This window comes from Plectropomus leopardus, chromosome 12 (genome assembly GCF_008729295.1).
Source record: "Plectropomus leopardus isolate mb chromosome 12, YSFRI_Pleo_2.0, whole genome shotgun sequence".
In the NCBI taxonomy this organism is placed as follows: domain Eukaryota; kingdom Metazoa; phylum Chordata; class Actinopteri; order Perciformes; family Serranidae; genus Plectropomus; species Plectropomus leopardus.
The window spans coordinates 20032385-20045013 of NC_056474.1; the positions used below are offsets into that span (position 1 = coordinate 20032385).

At 41.5% G+C, this 12629-nt stretch overlaps 1 protein-coding gene across 1 annotated transcript in view; it reads right to left on the reverse strand.

Annotated features, from left to right (window-relative positions):
• Window positions 1-12629, reverse strand: part of pkn2a (protein kinase N2a) — a 31205-nt gene that overhangs the window by 4234 nt on the left and 14342 nt on the right. The window contains exons 4-15 of the mRNA XM_042497407.1: window positions 11066-11220; window positions 6718-6847; window positions 6462-6607; window positions 5271-5484; window positions 4686-4871; window positions 4402-4511; window positions 4005-4148; window positions 3273-3348; window positions 2844-3000; window positions 2614-2740; window positions 1044-1180; window positions 488-563 (exon numbers count right to left, since the gene is read on the reverse strand). Coding sequence (XP_042353341.1) covers window positions 488-563; window positions 1044-1180; window positions 2614-2740; window positions 2844-3000; window positions 3273-3348; window positions 4005-4148; window positions 4402-4511; window positions 4686-4871; window positions 5271-5484; window positions 6462-6607; window positions 6718-6847; window positions 11066-11220 — 1658 coding nt within the window. The remainder of the gene's footprint in view (window positions 1-487; window positions 564-1043; window positions 1181-2613; window positions 2741-2843; window positions 3001-3272; window positions 3349-4004; window positions 4149-4401; window positions 4512-4685; window positions 4872-5270; window positions 5485-6461; window positions 6608-6717; window positions 6848-11065; window positions 11221-12629) is intronic.

The window sequence follows — 12629 nt, forward strand, 5'->3', positions numbered from 1 at the left end:
AATTCAAATAAAAAAATTAAATCCAAGACATTTTGAGACTTTTGAGGACAAGCAGACACCCTGATTATTTCCCCCTGACTATCCTGTTTTATGCATAACAAAAATTGAAGCTAGATTCTTGAAAAACTGTGTCATCTGGCCTTTAAAGGAACTAAAACTCAGCTTTCTGCCTGATTTGGTCTGTTGAAATTAACCTGAAACGTTTAGTCGATTAATCAATAAATCAACTTACAAAGAATGAATATGTAATATTTAAGGTGAAAAAGACAAACATTTATCAAATCCAAATTCTGAAATGTGAGGACCTGATGCCATTCATCACATGTGAGGGTCAAACTTTTTGTGGGAAAATTACTGGGAAAAATATAATGAGCATTTTTTTTTATTACTTTCTGACCTAAAAAAACAAAAAAAATCAAGGAAATAAACATACTGATTCACTGAAAATTTTAAATAATCATAAGCTGGATGATCAAATTAAACATACCTTTCCAAAGTGACCACGTCCGAGGACTGCCACACATTTGAAGTCTTGGAGGCTGAAGTGGAACTGCTCTTCTTCCCTAGAAAAATAATTGTGTCTCCATGAGTATCCACTGAGTGAAATACTGAGAGTCCGGCATGAAGCTGGTGGTTCGTATGCATCACAAATGCTTGCGGGTCGTAACTCTAATGTTGCAGAACTAAAGATTCAAAGCCAGGGGGCAGTGTTTACACCCAAGATATACTTCAGCTCCACTGAACACTCACATGTCAGAAAAAATAAGACTGAACAGACCTTGAAAAGATGTCAAGATATTTAACAACAATAACTTTGGCCAGCTGCCAGCCAAATACGGGTTTTTAAAATCTTTCTTTGCTGTATTGTTGTAGGTCGCTCATCCTCACAGTTTGGGAATAATTAACAGAACAACACTGAACAGAAATAAATGCTTTCTTCTCTCCTCAAATAAGGACTCTACCTGGAGCAGCAGAACAGCAGCCAGTAACTAAGTAACAAAAAAAAACAAGGGAAAAAAAGAACAGGCGCCTGGCTCTGTTACCTTATCTCTGTGTCTTTCTGGAGGGCAATGAGCTCCAGGTCTGGATGCTGCATCTCCTGCTCCACCACTCGGTCCAGGTCGGGCTTCACCACCATGCTGTTCCTCTTGTTCAGGAAGTCAAAGGAGGCGAGAGCGTCCTGCAGAGAGGCAACAAAGAGGAGGAGGATAAGAAAAGTGAAGACCATAAGTAAAATAGGGAAATCGTTGATATTTATCCAACTAGAAATGATCAGGATTGAGCTTTCGGCAATTATTTGTTTCTGGATAATTACAGTTTATTTGTTGTGTCTTCATAAATTTCACAAACGTGCTTTGTTAAGATCTGCTTGACTGATCTGCAGGACACAATAACGGAGAGACTGTTTTTAATCAATTCAGTTTTCTAGCTTCTGTGACTACCACTGGATTAACACCGGGGCCACACTGCTCCCATGAGCAGCACAGCGCTGCCGCAGCACATCCAGAGAATAGAAGGCTCACCGATTTTTATTGCGTGACGCCCACGTTTTTAGCAAAAAGCAAAAATGGTCTTTTGATATCCATATTTACATTAAGCCTCCTTTCACTATAGTTTCAATCTCTATAACTACCACAGACCTGAAGAAATACATAAATATCTATAGTATTTAACCTTACTTACAACTTTTATTTTACTGTTGCTGGCAATATAGTGTCTACAAGGCTCCATAAATAGGTAAAGGATTGACTTTTATTTGTGAAAAAATAGTAGTGGTAACAGCAGGCAGCTCTGCAGCAGCGCTGCAACAACGTCAGTGTAAACACAGTGAGCAGCTCAGTGAGGAAGCCGTCATGTGCTGCTCATGCATGCAGTGTTTCCCAGTCCATCTTTGGTTACTGTTAGCCCTACAGATAATCACCGCTGACAAACACATTGAGGTGAACATATGTCAATACATGGGAAAGGTCTTATTTAACCCTGTGCTACACATGACCCTGATTTTTAAATTTCAGGAATAAATGAATGCTGACATTTAGTCTTGACATCTACAAGTTACTGAGACAATACTGTTTTTATTTCTTCTCGCCTTATATAATTGAATCCACTTTATTGTGGCATCAGAGAACTTCTTCAGCTGGTGCAAAATGTGGCCACATCTGTTTTTAAAGCTGTGATTAGCTAGCTGCAGTGTATCTCAGTGACTTTTTACATCCTTGCTGTCCTCCTAGAAAAGGACATCTGATAAGCTGCTGATTTCCACTCATGATAGTCGTTCAAGGTGTGAAGGCGGCCGTGCTTTTTCTGTGACCAGTGACTCTTGGAACTGCATCTCTACATGTTCGATCAGCCGCCATCATCAAATGTTTTGAAAATCATGCTAAAAGCCCACTTGTCAGTTTCTTTTACCGTGTAAAGCATTTTGGTAAGCCACTGGTTGTTTTTAAAACTGTGCTATACAAATAAACTGATGTGACTTATTTGAAGTTTTTGAGCCATGTGGGGGACAGAAAATGTTTGTGTTGTTTAGCTTCCGCTCACATTGAACTGACTTTCTGAATGACTCTCATATAAGTCAACAATACCAGTAATTCATAGATCAGATCACTGTACCTGTACTTCCTCCTTGTCAGGCATCTTATCCTGCACCAGCGGCTCCCGGCTGTCGTCAGGTACTGGATAGTGTTTGGGTCCTGGAGTGGGCTCTTTGTCAAAGTCCAGCTTGGTCACCAGTGGGTCACTGTGTATGAGCAGAGGCTGTTTTTAACACCCCGTCCAATGAAGTTTTAGATTTAGTTACTCTTGAATATCCTCAGTCCATCTCTGTATGAGTGTGTGAGTACCTGCAGGGTGTGGGTGAACCAGGCAGGCTGCTGGGCCCCGTCTCAGCCGCCTGCGGGCTGAAGGAGTTGGTGCTGACGGTCGGTATGGCTCTTCTCACCAAGCGGCCCCAGGTGGCGATGTTGATGTTCATCTGAGGGGCTCGCAGGAAGGTTTTACCTGATAACAAAGAGGAGAGCGAGACACAAGAAGAGGAGAAGAAGAAGGGCAAAGAGGTAACGACGTTTGGAGAGGAAAATGAGGAACAGAAAGAGGACAAAAACAAGGAACACGTGAATTTTAAGAGATAATCCCTCTCTTTTTTCTTCCACCTTCAGGAAAGATTATTGATGTATTTAATGAATCCAAGAACCAGAAAATTAACATAATTTGATACAAGCCTGTTTCAGCAAATGTACAATTCTATGATGCCAGTCTGAATGCTGACTCACCTTGCTGCTTTGAGAAAATCTTCTTTTGTCTTTGAAGCTTTGGTCGTCTCTCAATGACAGGATTGAAAAATGTTACCTGAACAAGAGAAATGAACATTTAGACAACAAAGAAAACAGCTGATAAAACTGTATGCACGGCAGAAGACGCGTCCAAAACATTAAAAGTAAGGGTTTGAATACAAATCTGTCTTAGATTCATCATTATCGTCTCAAAACGTCATGTCTTGATGCAGAAAAGTCAGTAGTCCATAATTTAAACCCAATTCTTGACGTTATGATCGGCTGTCACAATTTTGGAAGACTGGTGACACATTATGGACACAAAAAAGGCTACTTCTTTAGTTTTGGTGAGAATGGCTAAGTACGAGCAACCGCAGATGGATAAAATCTGACCGGCACTCCCGGGCTTAAAAGCTGGCGCATGTAAACACTGGTAGCGAGCAAAAATAACTCATGTATAGAAGTCAAGAATTTTGATGCATCAAGATACATTATTAGTTGTGTTATAATTGCATTGTAGCCCTCTGCTTAGAAATTCTCTCGACAGATGTGTTCAAACAAAACTATCAAAAGACATTTCTGTTGATATTCAAACTCGCTTTTGTATTTTTTCTGTCCATTGCAGTTACCAGGAGCTGCTTCAATGTTACCGCTCAACTGTCACCACTGGAGGTCAGTAACACTGGGTGGGTGGGTGTGTGTGTGTCTGTTTGTGTGCATGTGTGTGTGCACCTCAGCAAACAGCATCCCCTGTGGCTCGAGGTAAAGACACATCCCATGACGCTGGTTGTCCAGGAAGTCCTCCAGCCGCAGGAACTTGACAGCACAGAGCGATCGCCAGTCACGCCAGTACACCGAGATCTCCAGCTCACGGGACTACATGACAGAACCAAACACACACACACACACACACACACACACACACACACACACACACACACACACACCAAACAGATGTGAAATACACTGACTGTGTTGCCCAAACACAACACTGAGTCAACAGCACAGATGTAGGTCAAGGGCAGACATGTTTTTCGTGTGTGTGTGTGTGTGTGTGTGTGTGTGTGTGTGTGTGTGTGCGTGCGTGCGTGCGTGCGTGCGTGCGTGTGTGTGTGTGTGTGTGTGTTACCCTGTCGAGCTCCAATGTAAACTTCTGGTCCCAGGCCTGGTTGCTGACCGGCTTCCAGCTTGTTTGGCCAACTACTGTGTTATCCAACTTCAACACCGCACTGATTTCATCTGAGGAAACACGCAAGTTTTTTTTTATTAGCGTCTGATTTTTTACTGACGCAACAACTGTGACTGCAATTACAGACGAGGTCTTTCCTTTGGTCCAGTTGTGATTCATTTATCATGCACTACTGTCTAGTATTTACTGATTCGCAGACAGTGTACTAAGTCAGATCTACTCACTGGAAAGCTCATCGCTCTTCGTCAGGTTCCGCGAGCTCACACTGCGGTTTCGGTTCGCTCGGCTGATGAAGGATGAGCGCGTCTCGCTGGGGCTCCAGCCGGGCAGTGGGACAGATGCAGCTTTGGAACGACCCGGGACATTTTCCAGAAGGTCCTGACAGCCCATGAGCCTGACGTCTAACGTGCCTGGAAGTGAGGCGGGATTATACACATCCATTTATCACACAATCCGTCTTTATATTCAAATTTTCCAAAGTGTTTAGGAGTAGGCGCGTGAGCTTTTCTTTTGGGCATGCATGTCTACCCCTGCCTTACAAACTATTGACCAGCTGGTTTGTGTACAGCCAACTGTAAACAGGCAAGAGGCAAAGTCTCGAAAACTGCAGTAAAAACCCAAAGAATGCTCCAAAACCTGAATAATATAAGCATATTCCACATCTTAATCAGAAAATGCTACATTTGGAAAAAGGCCTAATCCAGAACACCCAAACACAATGCTGTTTACATGACCCAAATCAAATTCAGAATACTGCCATCGTGGAATATTATTGTGCATGTAGATGTAGTCGGTGTGTTTTTTGTTACCTGTGAGTGCAGCGGGCTTAGTCACGGTGCTGTACTGGGTCTGTGTGGAGATGATGCTGGATCTGGGACTGAGGACAGGTGAGGACAGCAGGGACAGCTCTTCCACGATGCTGCTGCTGCGGGGGTGGTTTTTGGGCAACTCACTGAGGCGTTGCTCCAAGGAATATCGCAGGAGGTCAAGCTTTTGACTGGACTCGTTAAAACGTGCTTGGGCCTGGAGAGAGGAAGGAGGGAAGGAAGTACAGGAGAAGCAAAGGAGGTTGGGAAGAAAGGAAAGGAAGGAAGGAAAGGAAAAAAGCGGAGGTGGAAATGAGAAGGATGGAAAAGAGATTTACATGATCTGTTTTACTTTAAAAGCCTGCGATACTGTTTCTCGTGACGACAGTCCTTTTCCTGCTGGTTTAAAATCACCATTGGGTACATTGTGGACAAAACTTCAAAACTTTTCCATGACTTTTCAACACCCTGTCTTATCCTACTTACCAAGCCCTTTTCCAACCTATCTGCTTTAAACTCAATTTAAACATAATTTCAGCTAGCTGGCATAAATGAAGGGGGAGTCGAAAGGCAGGAAGAAAATAAAGAAACATACGTGACAGTGAACAAAACGTCACACGTGGATGCATCTTAGAGCTGCGTTATGTCAACAGCTTCAGAAAATAAATCTGCAGTTATGTTACATTGAAGGTTATCCATGGAAGATAACTGTAACAATTTCATTACATACAACAAAGTTACATGACTTTTTCAGGCCTGGAAAATGTGATTGTGAAAATTCATAACTTTTTTTCTTGTCTTTTTTTACCCTAATTATAAGACAGGTTGAGCATTAAAAAGGGGAGAGAGGGGGGATGACATGCAGCAAAGGGCCGCAAGTTGGAGTTGAACCTGTGGCCGCTGCAGTGAGGACGTAGCCACTGTACATGGGGTGCCCGCTCTACCAGGTGAGCATGTGGACGCCCTGAAATTCCATGACTTTTTACAAAACTTTCGATGATCTTAAGTAATTCAATGACATTTTCAGGCTTGGAGAATGAGATTGTGAAATCCCATAACTTTTCCGAAATGTTCAATGATTTTTGCACATTCCATGACTTTTCCAGGTTTTCCATGACCGTGGGAACCCTGGGCAGAGGATGTGAATTTTACATGGACATTAACTGAAACACACACGCAAACACAAACACCTACCTCTGAATGTGCTCTCTTTTCTGTGACTTTTCCCGAGCCCAGCAGTTTCATGACATTCTTGGCTCCCTCTGCCACAGCGGACTCGATCTTGGCGTGGTGACACAGCTCCTCAACCCGAAGGTCCAACGGACTGATGATGGGCTTGTCTAGAGAAGAGGGAGGACACATTTCTTTAATTTAGCAGTAATTGTCCATAAGACCTTGTGTGCACTCATAGAGGCATTATCCAAGGCTAATTCTCACAGCGAAGGCTCACCCATCACATCGTTGCTCTCGAAGCTCAGCTCGCTGGCCTGGCTGGCCTTGAGGATCTGCATCCTGATGAACTCTATCTTCGTCTTGCTGTCCTGAAGCATCTGTTGGGCAGTCGCTAGCAACTTACGATCCTGTGAACAAAATTAGAAATGAAACAATCCCTGTTGATGGGAAATATCGCCATTCATTAACACACTTTGATAGACACTCCTGTTTAAATCCAAAGCTTTGAATAATGTTTTGTGTTCTTTGTAAAATAACTGGACTTCACAGATGACCCTAATGGCACAGCATCCCTTCGTCACTCATTGTGTTTGGTTGTTGTGAGCGTGTAACACAAACACTTCAGTTCATGCCCTTAATTGGAGCCAAAGAACGAGTGACCACATGGAAAATCTTATTCATCAAAAAAGAAGTGGAATCTCATTGTGTGTTGTAGTTGCTGACCTCCTCACTCACACTCTCACACTCACACACTCACACACACACACACACACACACACACACACACACACACACACACACACACAGAGTGGAGTAAGCAGACTCCACCCGGAATTCCTCAGAAGTTTAAATCCTGGTTGTTGATGGCGCCGCACGCAGGAAAGACCTCTGTCCAGCAGGCATTTCCTCTCTTACATCAGGACAGGACTATTTCCAACTGGAAGGTGCCTCCGTCTGTCTGTCCGTCTGTCTGACCGAGGCAGGTCACTGTGTTTTGTAAGCAACTTCCCGTGGTCAGACAGGACGGAGCATGTGGCAGTTTTCAGTCCTTTACTGTACTACAGTTACACACCAACACTCTGCCGATGTCTCTCTTTTTCAAACCAAACTCAAAATTCAATGAACTTTCATGTCATTGAGTAAAACTCAAGGACACATATTGTGCAAAAATTTGAAATGATATTCAGGTGGACAAGTTTTTGTTTCAGCTTATGATTATAAAGGAAATGTTGACTGCACAATGTAATGGCTGTTAAATAATGGCATCAGTGTTTAGATTTGTTCCCTCGTGGCATCACTTTCATTATGAAATTCTGTCTGCCACCAGGTACTATCTCCGCGGGAAAGTGAGGGCTCGATTTAAAGCACAGAGGAACTGCATCAACTATTTTGCAAACAAAACAGGAAGAGGATAGCGCTTATGTTTTCCCAGTAGCTTTCTGTAGCTATTCCCAGTTACCAAATAGATTCAGTGTAAGTTCATTGCAGTTACTTTCTCCTCTGAGGAAAATGGAAAGCGATCCAGCTGTTTTTGCAACAGTGGAGCTAACAATAATACCACCTGGAAATGACTGGAATTAGAAGGTTACCACTTTAACCAAAGTTAGACATAAAATTTCTCAAAATGTAATACTGATATTGTCTTGCAATCTTTCTAAACCTGTCTCATATCAACACAAATTCAAAGAAATTACTGACTTGCAAAGATTTATAATACTTTGTAGAATTCATTGTAACATTACAAAGTTGTTTTTTTTTAATTCTACAATTTCTATTAATTTTGCATTGCTGCTTAGTTTTAAACTAGGATGAATTTTTCAATCTTTAAAAAAACTGTATTAATATTGTTATTTGATAGAGGCAGTATCCTAATAAGTCACATTTGGCTTCCAAATCTCTCCTGCACAACGTTCAAAATTTTATAAATCTTTAAATTAAATATATAAAAATAAATTATTAATATAAATATTCTAAATATTAAATCCCTTTTTTTATACAAATGCATGTGCAAATAAACTTAACAGAAAATCCCTTGCCCAGTTTTTCAAAGCATGATTCAGATTTTGTTAAATTTGGACAAGGCCGGGCTAGCTGTTACCCTCTGTTAACAATATTTATGCTGAGCTCAACAAACCAGCTGCAATCTTTAGCCTCATATTTACTGCACAAACATATCAAGCTTCTCATCTCACAAAGAAATCAAACAAGTGTATCTCCAAAAATATGAAACTATTTTTGTAAAAAGATTCTCAAGCATGAGAAAAGTAATCAATCCATGCCACATTAAATAACACCTGATATACCCACAGACGACTATTATGATGAGGAGCAGAATTACATCACTAACAAAGTAGAGCCTCACGACCGAAACCCTACACTACATTAAACCGTCTACTACAAAGTGGCTTCAATTACTACTAAGGGACACAAGAGCCGAGGTGAGCACGAGTGGGTCTCAGTGCTCCTTCTGTTATCAGGTGTGCTAACTTGCACACACCTCCCATCTAAATTATAGTTTTCCTCACTCTGAGCCACAAAGAGCTTTGTGAACAAACAGCGGTGCAGATGATACACAGTGTGTGTCAGCGCCTTCTCATGTTTCCTCCTCCCCTACTGTGAAGCTGTAAAAGCAAACCCAACAGGTCTCGTCATTCTACCACCTGCAGACTGGTTTCAAAACTGGGAATGAACCTGTTAACTCCAGTTTCCATGTGATTATGAACATGGTGTTTTTCTAAAAAGACTCTTGTGTTACCTTTCAAAAATAAATGGTGATAATGAGTCTGAAAACCTTTTACAACTTGATGATGAGTGTACGGCTGATTCTGTTACTCCTCTTGAACTCCTAAAAGACCATTTGAAATATCATAATGGTATCATAGCACTTGAATCCTATTTTTGTAGTTTTGGCTTGGGCTGGGCAATATAGATTGACACAGTGAAATGACAATAGATAAGCGACTTTTCTTAGTTTTAAATGCTGCAATACAATGAAGTGATGTAATTTTTTTTTAACTTACCAAACAGTTCCATCATTTGCCTTTACTCACTTGTGGCTCATTTAGATTCCCTTTACTTATGAAAATAGATATGTCCGATGTAAAGTCACTGCTCTCATAACTGTTTGTGTCCATAATGATGCAATAAATAAAGCCAACAGATGGCATGTGAGGGTAGAGCCAAACATTACACACAACAACAAACAAGGTGACAGTGAAGGAAGTCATAATAATGGGCCTCTCAATGGAGGCAATGATGTGGACAGCTGTGGTACTGCCCTGTTTCATCCTCATGTGTAAGCTTTCAGACAACATGCACGTTTAAAGACAAAATGAAGTGCAGAAAGAAGGCTCCGTCTGTCTCCGTATATAACGTCGGGCCTTAACGAGCCCTTAGTCAGTATATCCACCTTACAGGTAATTATTTATCAAAGATTTAAGGAGTAGTAAATCTTTTAGTAAAAGCGCCAAATCGTCAACCCTACAGTATTGTCACAATATCAATGGAGGTATGTGGTCAAAAATATTCAAATGTTTGATTTTCTACATATTGCCCAGTACTAATTTGGGCCACAATCAGTAAGGATTACATTGTAAGTAATAGCTCAGATCCAGGAACACAAAACAGAGACACTTAGATCCTATTTAGACCTGACATGTGTTTCAGTGATCCGCACACAAGTGGACAGCCGAGACATATCGCCGTTCACACCTGTGTCCACCATGCCTCTCCAGCTGACCACTTGTGTTCAGATTTCGTAATTGCCCTTCGCACACTCATCATGTCCACACTTTTGCTAGCTGCTCTGTAGGACACTTGCAAGTCATGTTAACGGTTGTGTCAGTGCAGCTGGTGTTAAACACGATGGATGGTCACACAACACATGTTTCCTACTCAATGTAAAATGGGTAAATTATATATATTATATAGCTATATGATATAAGTTAGCATGCTGTCTCCAAACATTGTCCTACACTGATGAAGTAGTCCTTGTCTGGGACACATCTGGATGCATTGGGGTTTACATTACCAGAAAAACAGGGTCAAATCCATTTCAGACCACCTCAACAAGCAGTTTGAGTAACTGCATCACAATGCGTCTTGGTGGCTGTTTACTCTTATATTAACGCTGTCCACGACCAAGACGCACGTTAATACCAGGTTTAAACAGGGCCTGAGACAGTTTGCAAACCAGACAACACTCCAACCAGATAATCCAAAACTCTGGTTTCCAACCTGGAGGTCTGGACCCCCAGTTTGGAAAACACAGCGGTAACCATCGTATGAGGGCAGTGCACAATGGCAAGCATTAGCTAGCCAGTGGGACATACGAGCAGGGACTCTGACTAACATGCGCATGCCACTGAAATGTTTACCACAGCAGCAAACGGAGAAACATACAGCACACAGAGTGAGCACGACTTCAGTCTGTGCTCAGGACGCCATTACACCCCTTCATCTTTACAGACAAATCTGCTGCTATATTAACACACTGAATGTCGCATATAGATCGTTTAACATAAAGCACATTTTAAGTGTCTGCTTTAACAGATTTGACAGCCAGACAAGAACCAGCTCGAACCTGAATGTCTGGTGAACCCTCCCCTTCTCCTGCTGATTCTCACCTTGGAGGGCCCGTTGGAGTACATCAGGATCATGTTCTCGGCGCCCTGTTTGACCTTGAGCTCAATGTCATTCTGTCTTTTCAGGGCGGCCAGGCGGCTGCTGCTGGTGCAGGTCCTTGCCTCACTGTTGGGGGTGTCTGGGGTCATAGGGTATTCTGGGTAAAGACAAAAAAAAAGTACATGTTAGCACCTCATCGCAGCTTGGAAACAACTGCAGATATATGACTCTGCATGCATTACTTAAGTTTGTCATAAATATACACTGGCTGTAAATAGTAACTCAGCGTGCATGTGCTATGTTTGGCTGCCAGCCATTTTGAAGTTAGCTCAACAGTCCTGCAGCACAGTAGAATGACCTTTAACTTTGCTTACAAAAACTCATCAGGTAGAAACTTCAGATGTCATATAATGTATCCAGAAAGGTCTGCTGTTTATCATATGATGAGGTATGTAAGACTCAAACTGACTCACAAAGAACAACACAAGACAACAACATTAGAATTAGGGGACGCACAGATTTAACACTGACTCAAATAGCTGGGTCGGATTATCAAGAAAAATGGAGCCATCTATTATATTCAGTTCTATGTTGCACATATGTGTACTATGACATGCATCAGCAACGTGGCAGTGGACCCCATTTTGACCTTATTTTATGCAGTTGTATTGTTTTATACTGGCATTTTTGATTCCAGATTATGTTTCGACCATTTTTTTTGGTGCATTTAAAAGCTCCAATTCACCACAGTTCACCAAAGTTTTGAAGATTTGTTTGTTAGTATGTTGCAGGTGCACAATTGGTACCAGTATCAAACAATAACCAGACCGTTGCTTCCTCACCAGTTGCTGTGTGGGCCTGGGCTACTGCACTGAATGTAAATTATAAATGTAAACCAGCATGAATGTTGAGCTAACTGTATAAAAATGGGAGTATTAAATACCATATCATTTACAACTCAGTCATTGTTCTCACTCTGAGAGACCACATGTTCTCAGCTCTCACTCCAGTGCCAACCAAAGTTTTAGGGTGTAAGATATTATAGTTTATTTTGTAATGTGTTGGAATGTAGGCCTTTCCAAATACATGTTGATGTTAAAATAAAAATACCTATACAAAGCCTTGCCCTCTCATGGATATAATGCGCAAAAATTAATACTGAAAAGGTTCAAACCTCTGTGTTTTTTCTTTTTTAGAAGGAACAACTGAATGACAGTTTTGGCCACACTGACAACCTTATCATAATTTTAGTATTCAGGAACTACAACACAGAGATAATTACAACTAATTCAAATGGATTTGCTGTTATCTCATTGGCTCTCTGCTAAAGCCTGTTCAAAGTTTAAAAGCAGAGGGAAACCCTGCGGCCGTCTCTATTCTGAGAAACTGAAAGGCGCGTGCACACACTCACACACACGCACACAGACACAGAGAAAAACAAAAACAAGTGTGAACTTGCAGACAGCTACCAATACTATAGTGACATTGCTGCATATGCAAATTTGGTGTAACAGTTATAACAATGATATACCCCCAACAATGTACACACCAAACCTTTCTTTTGTT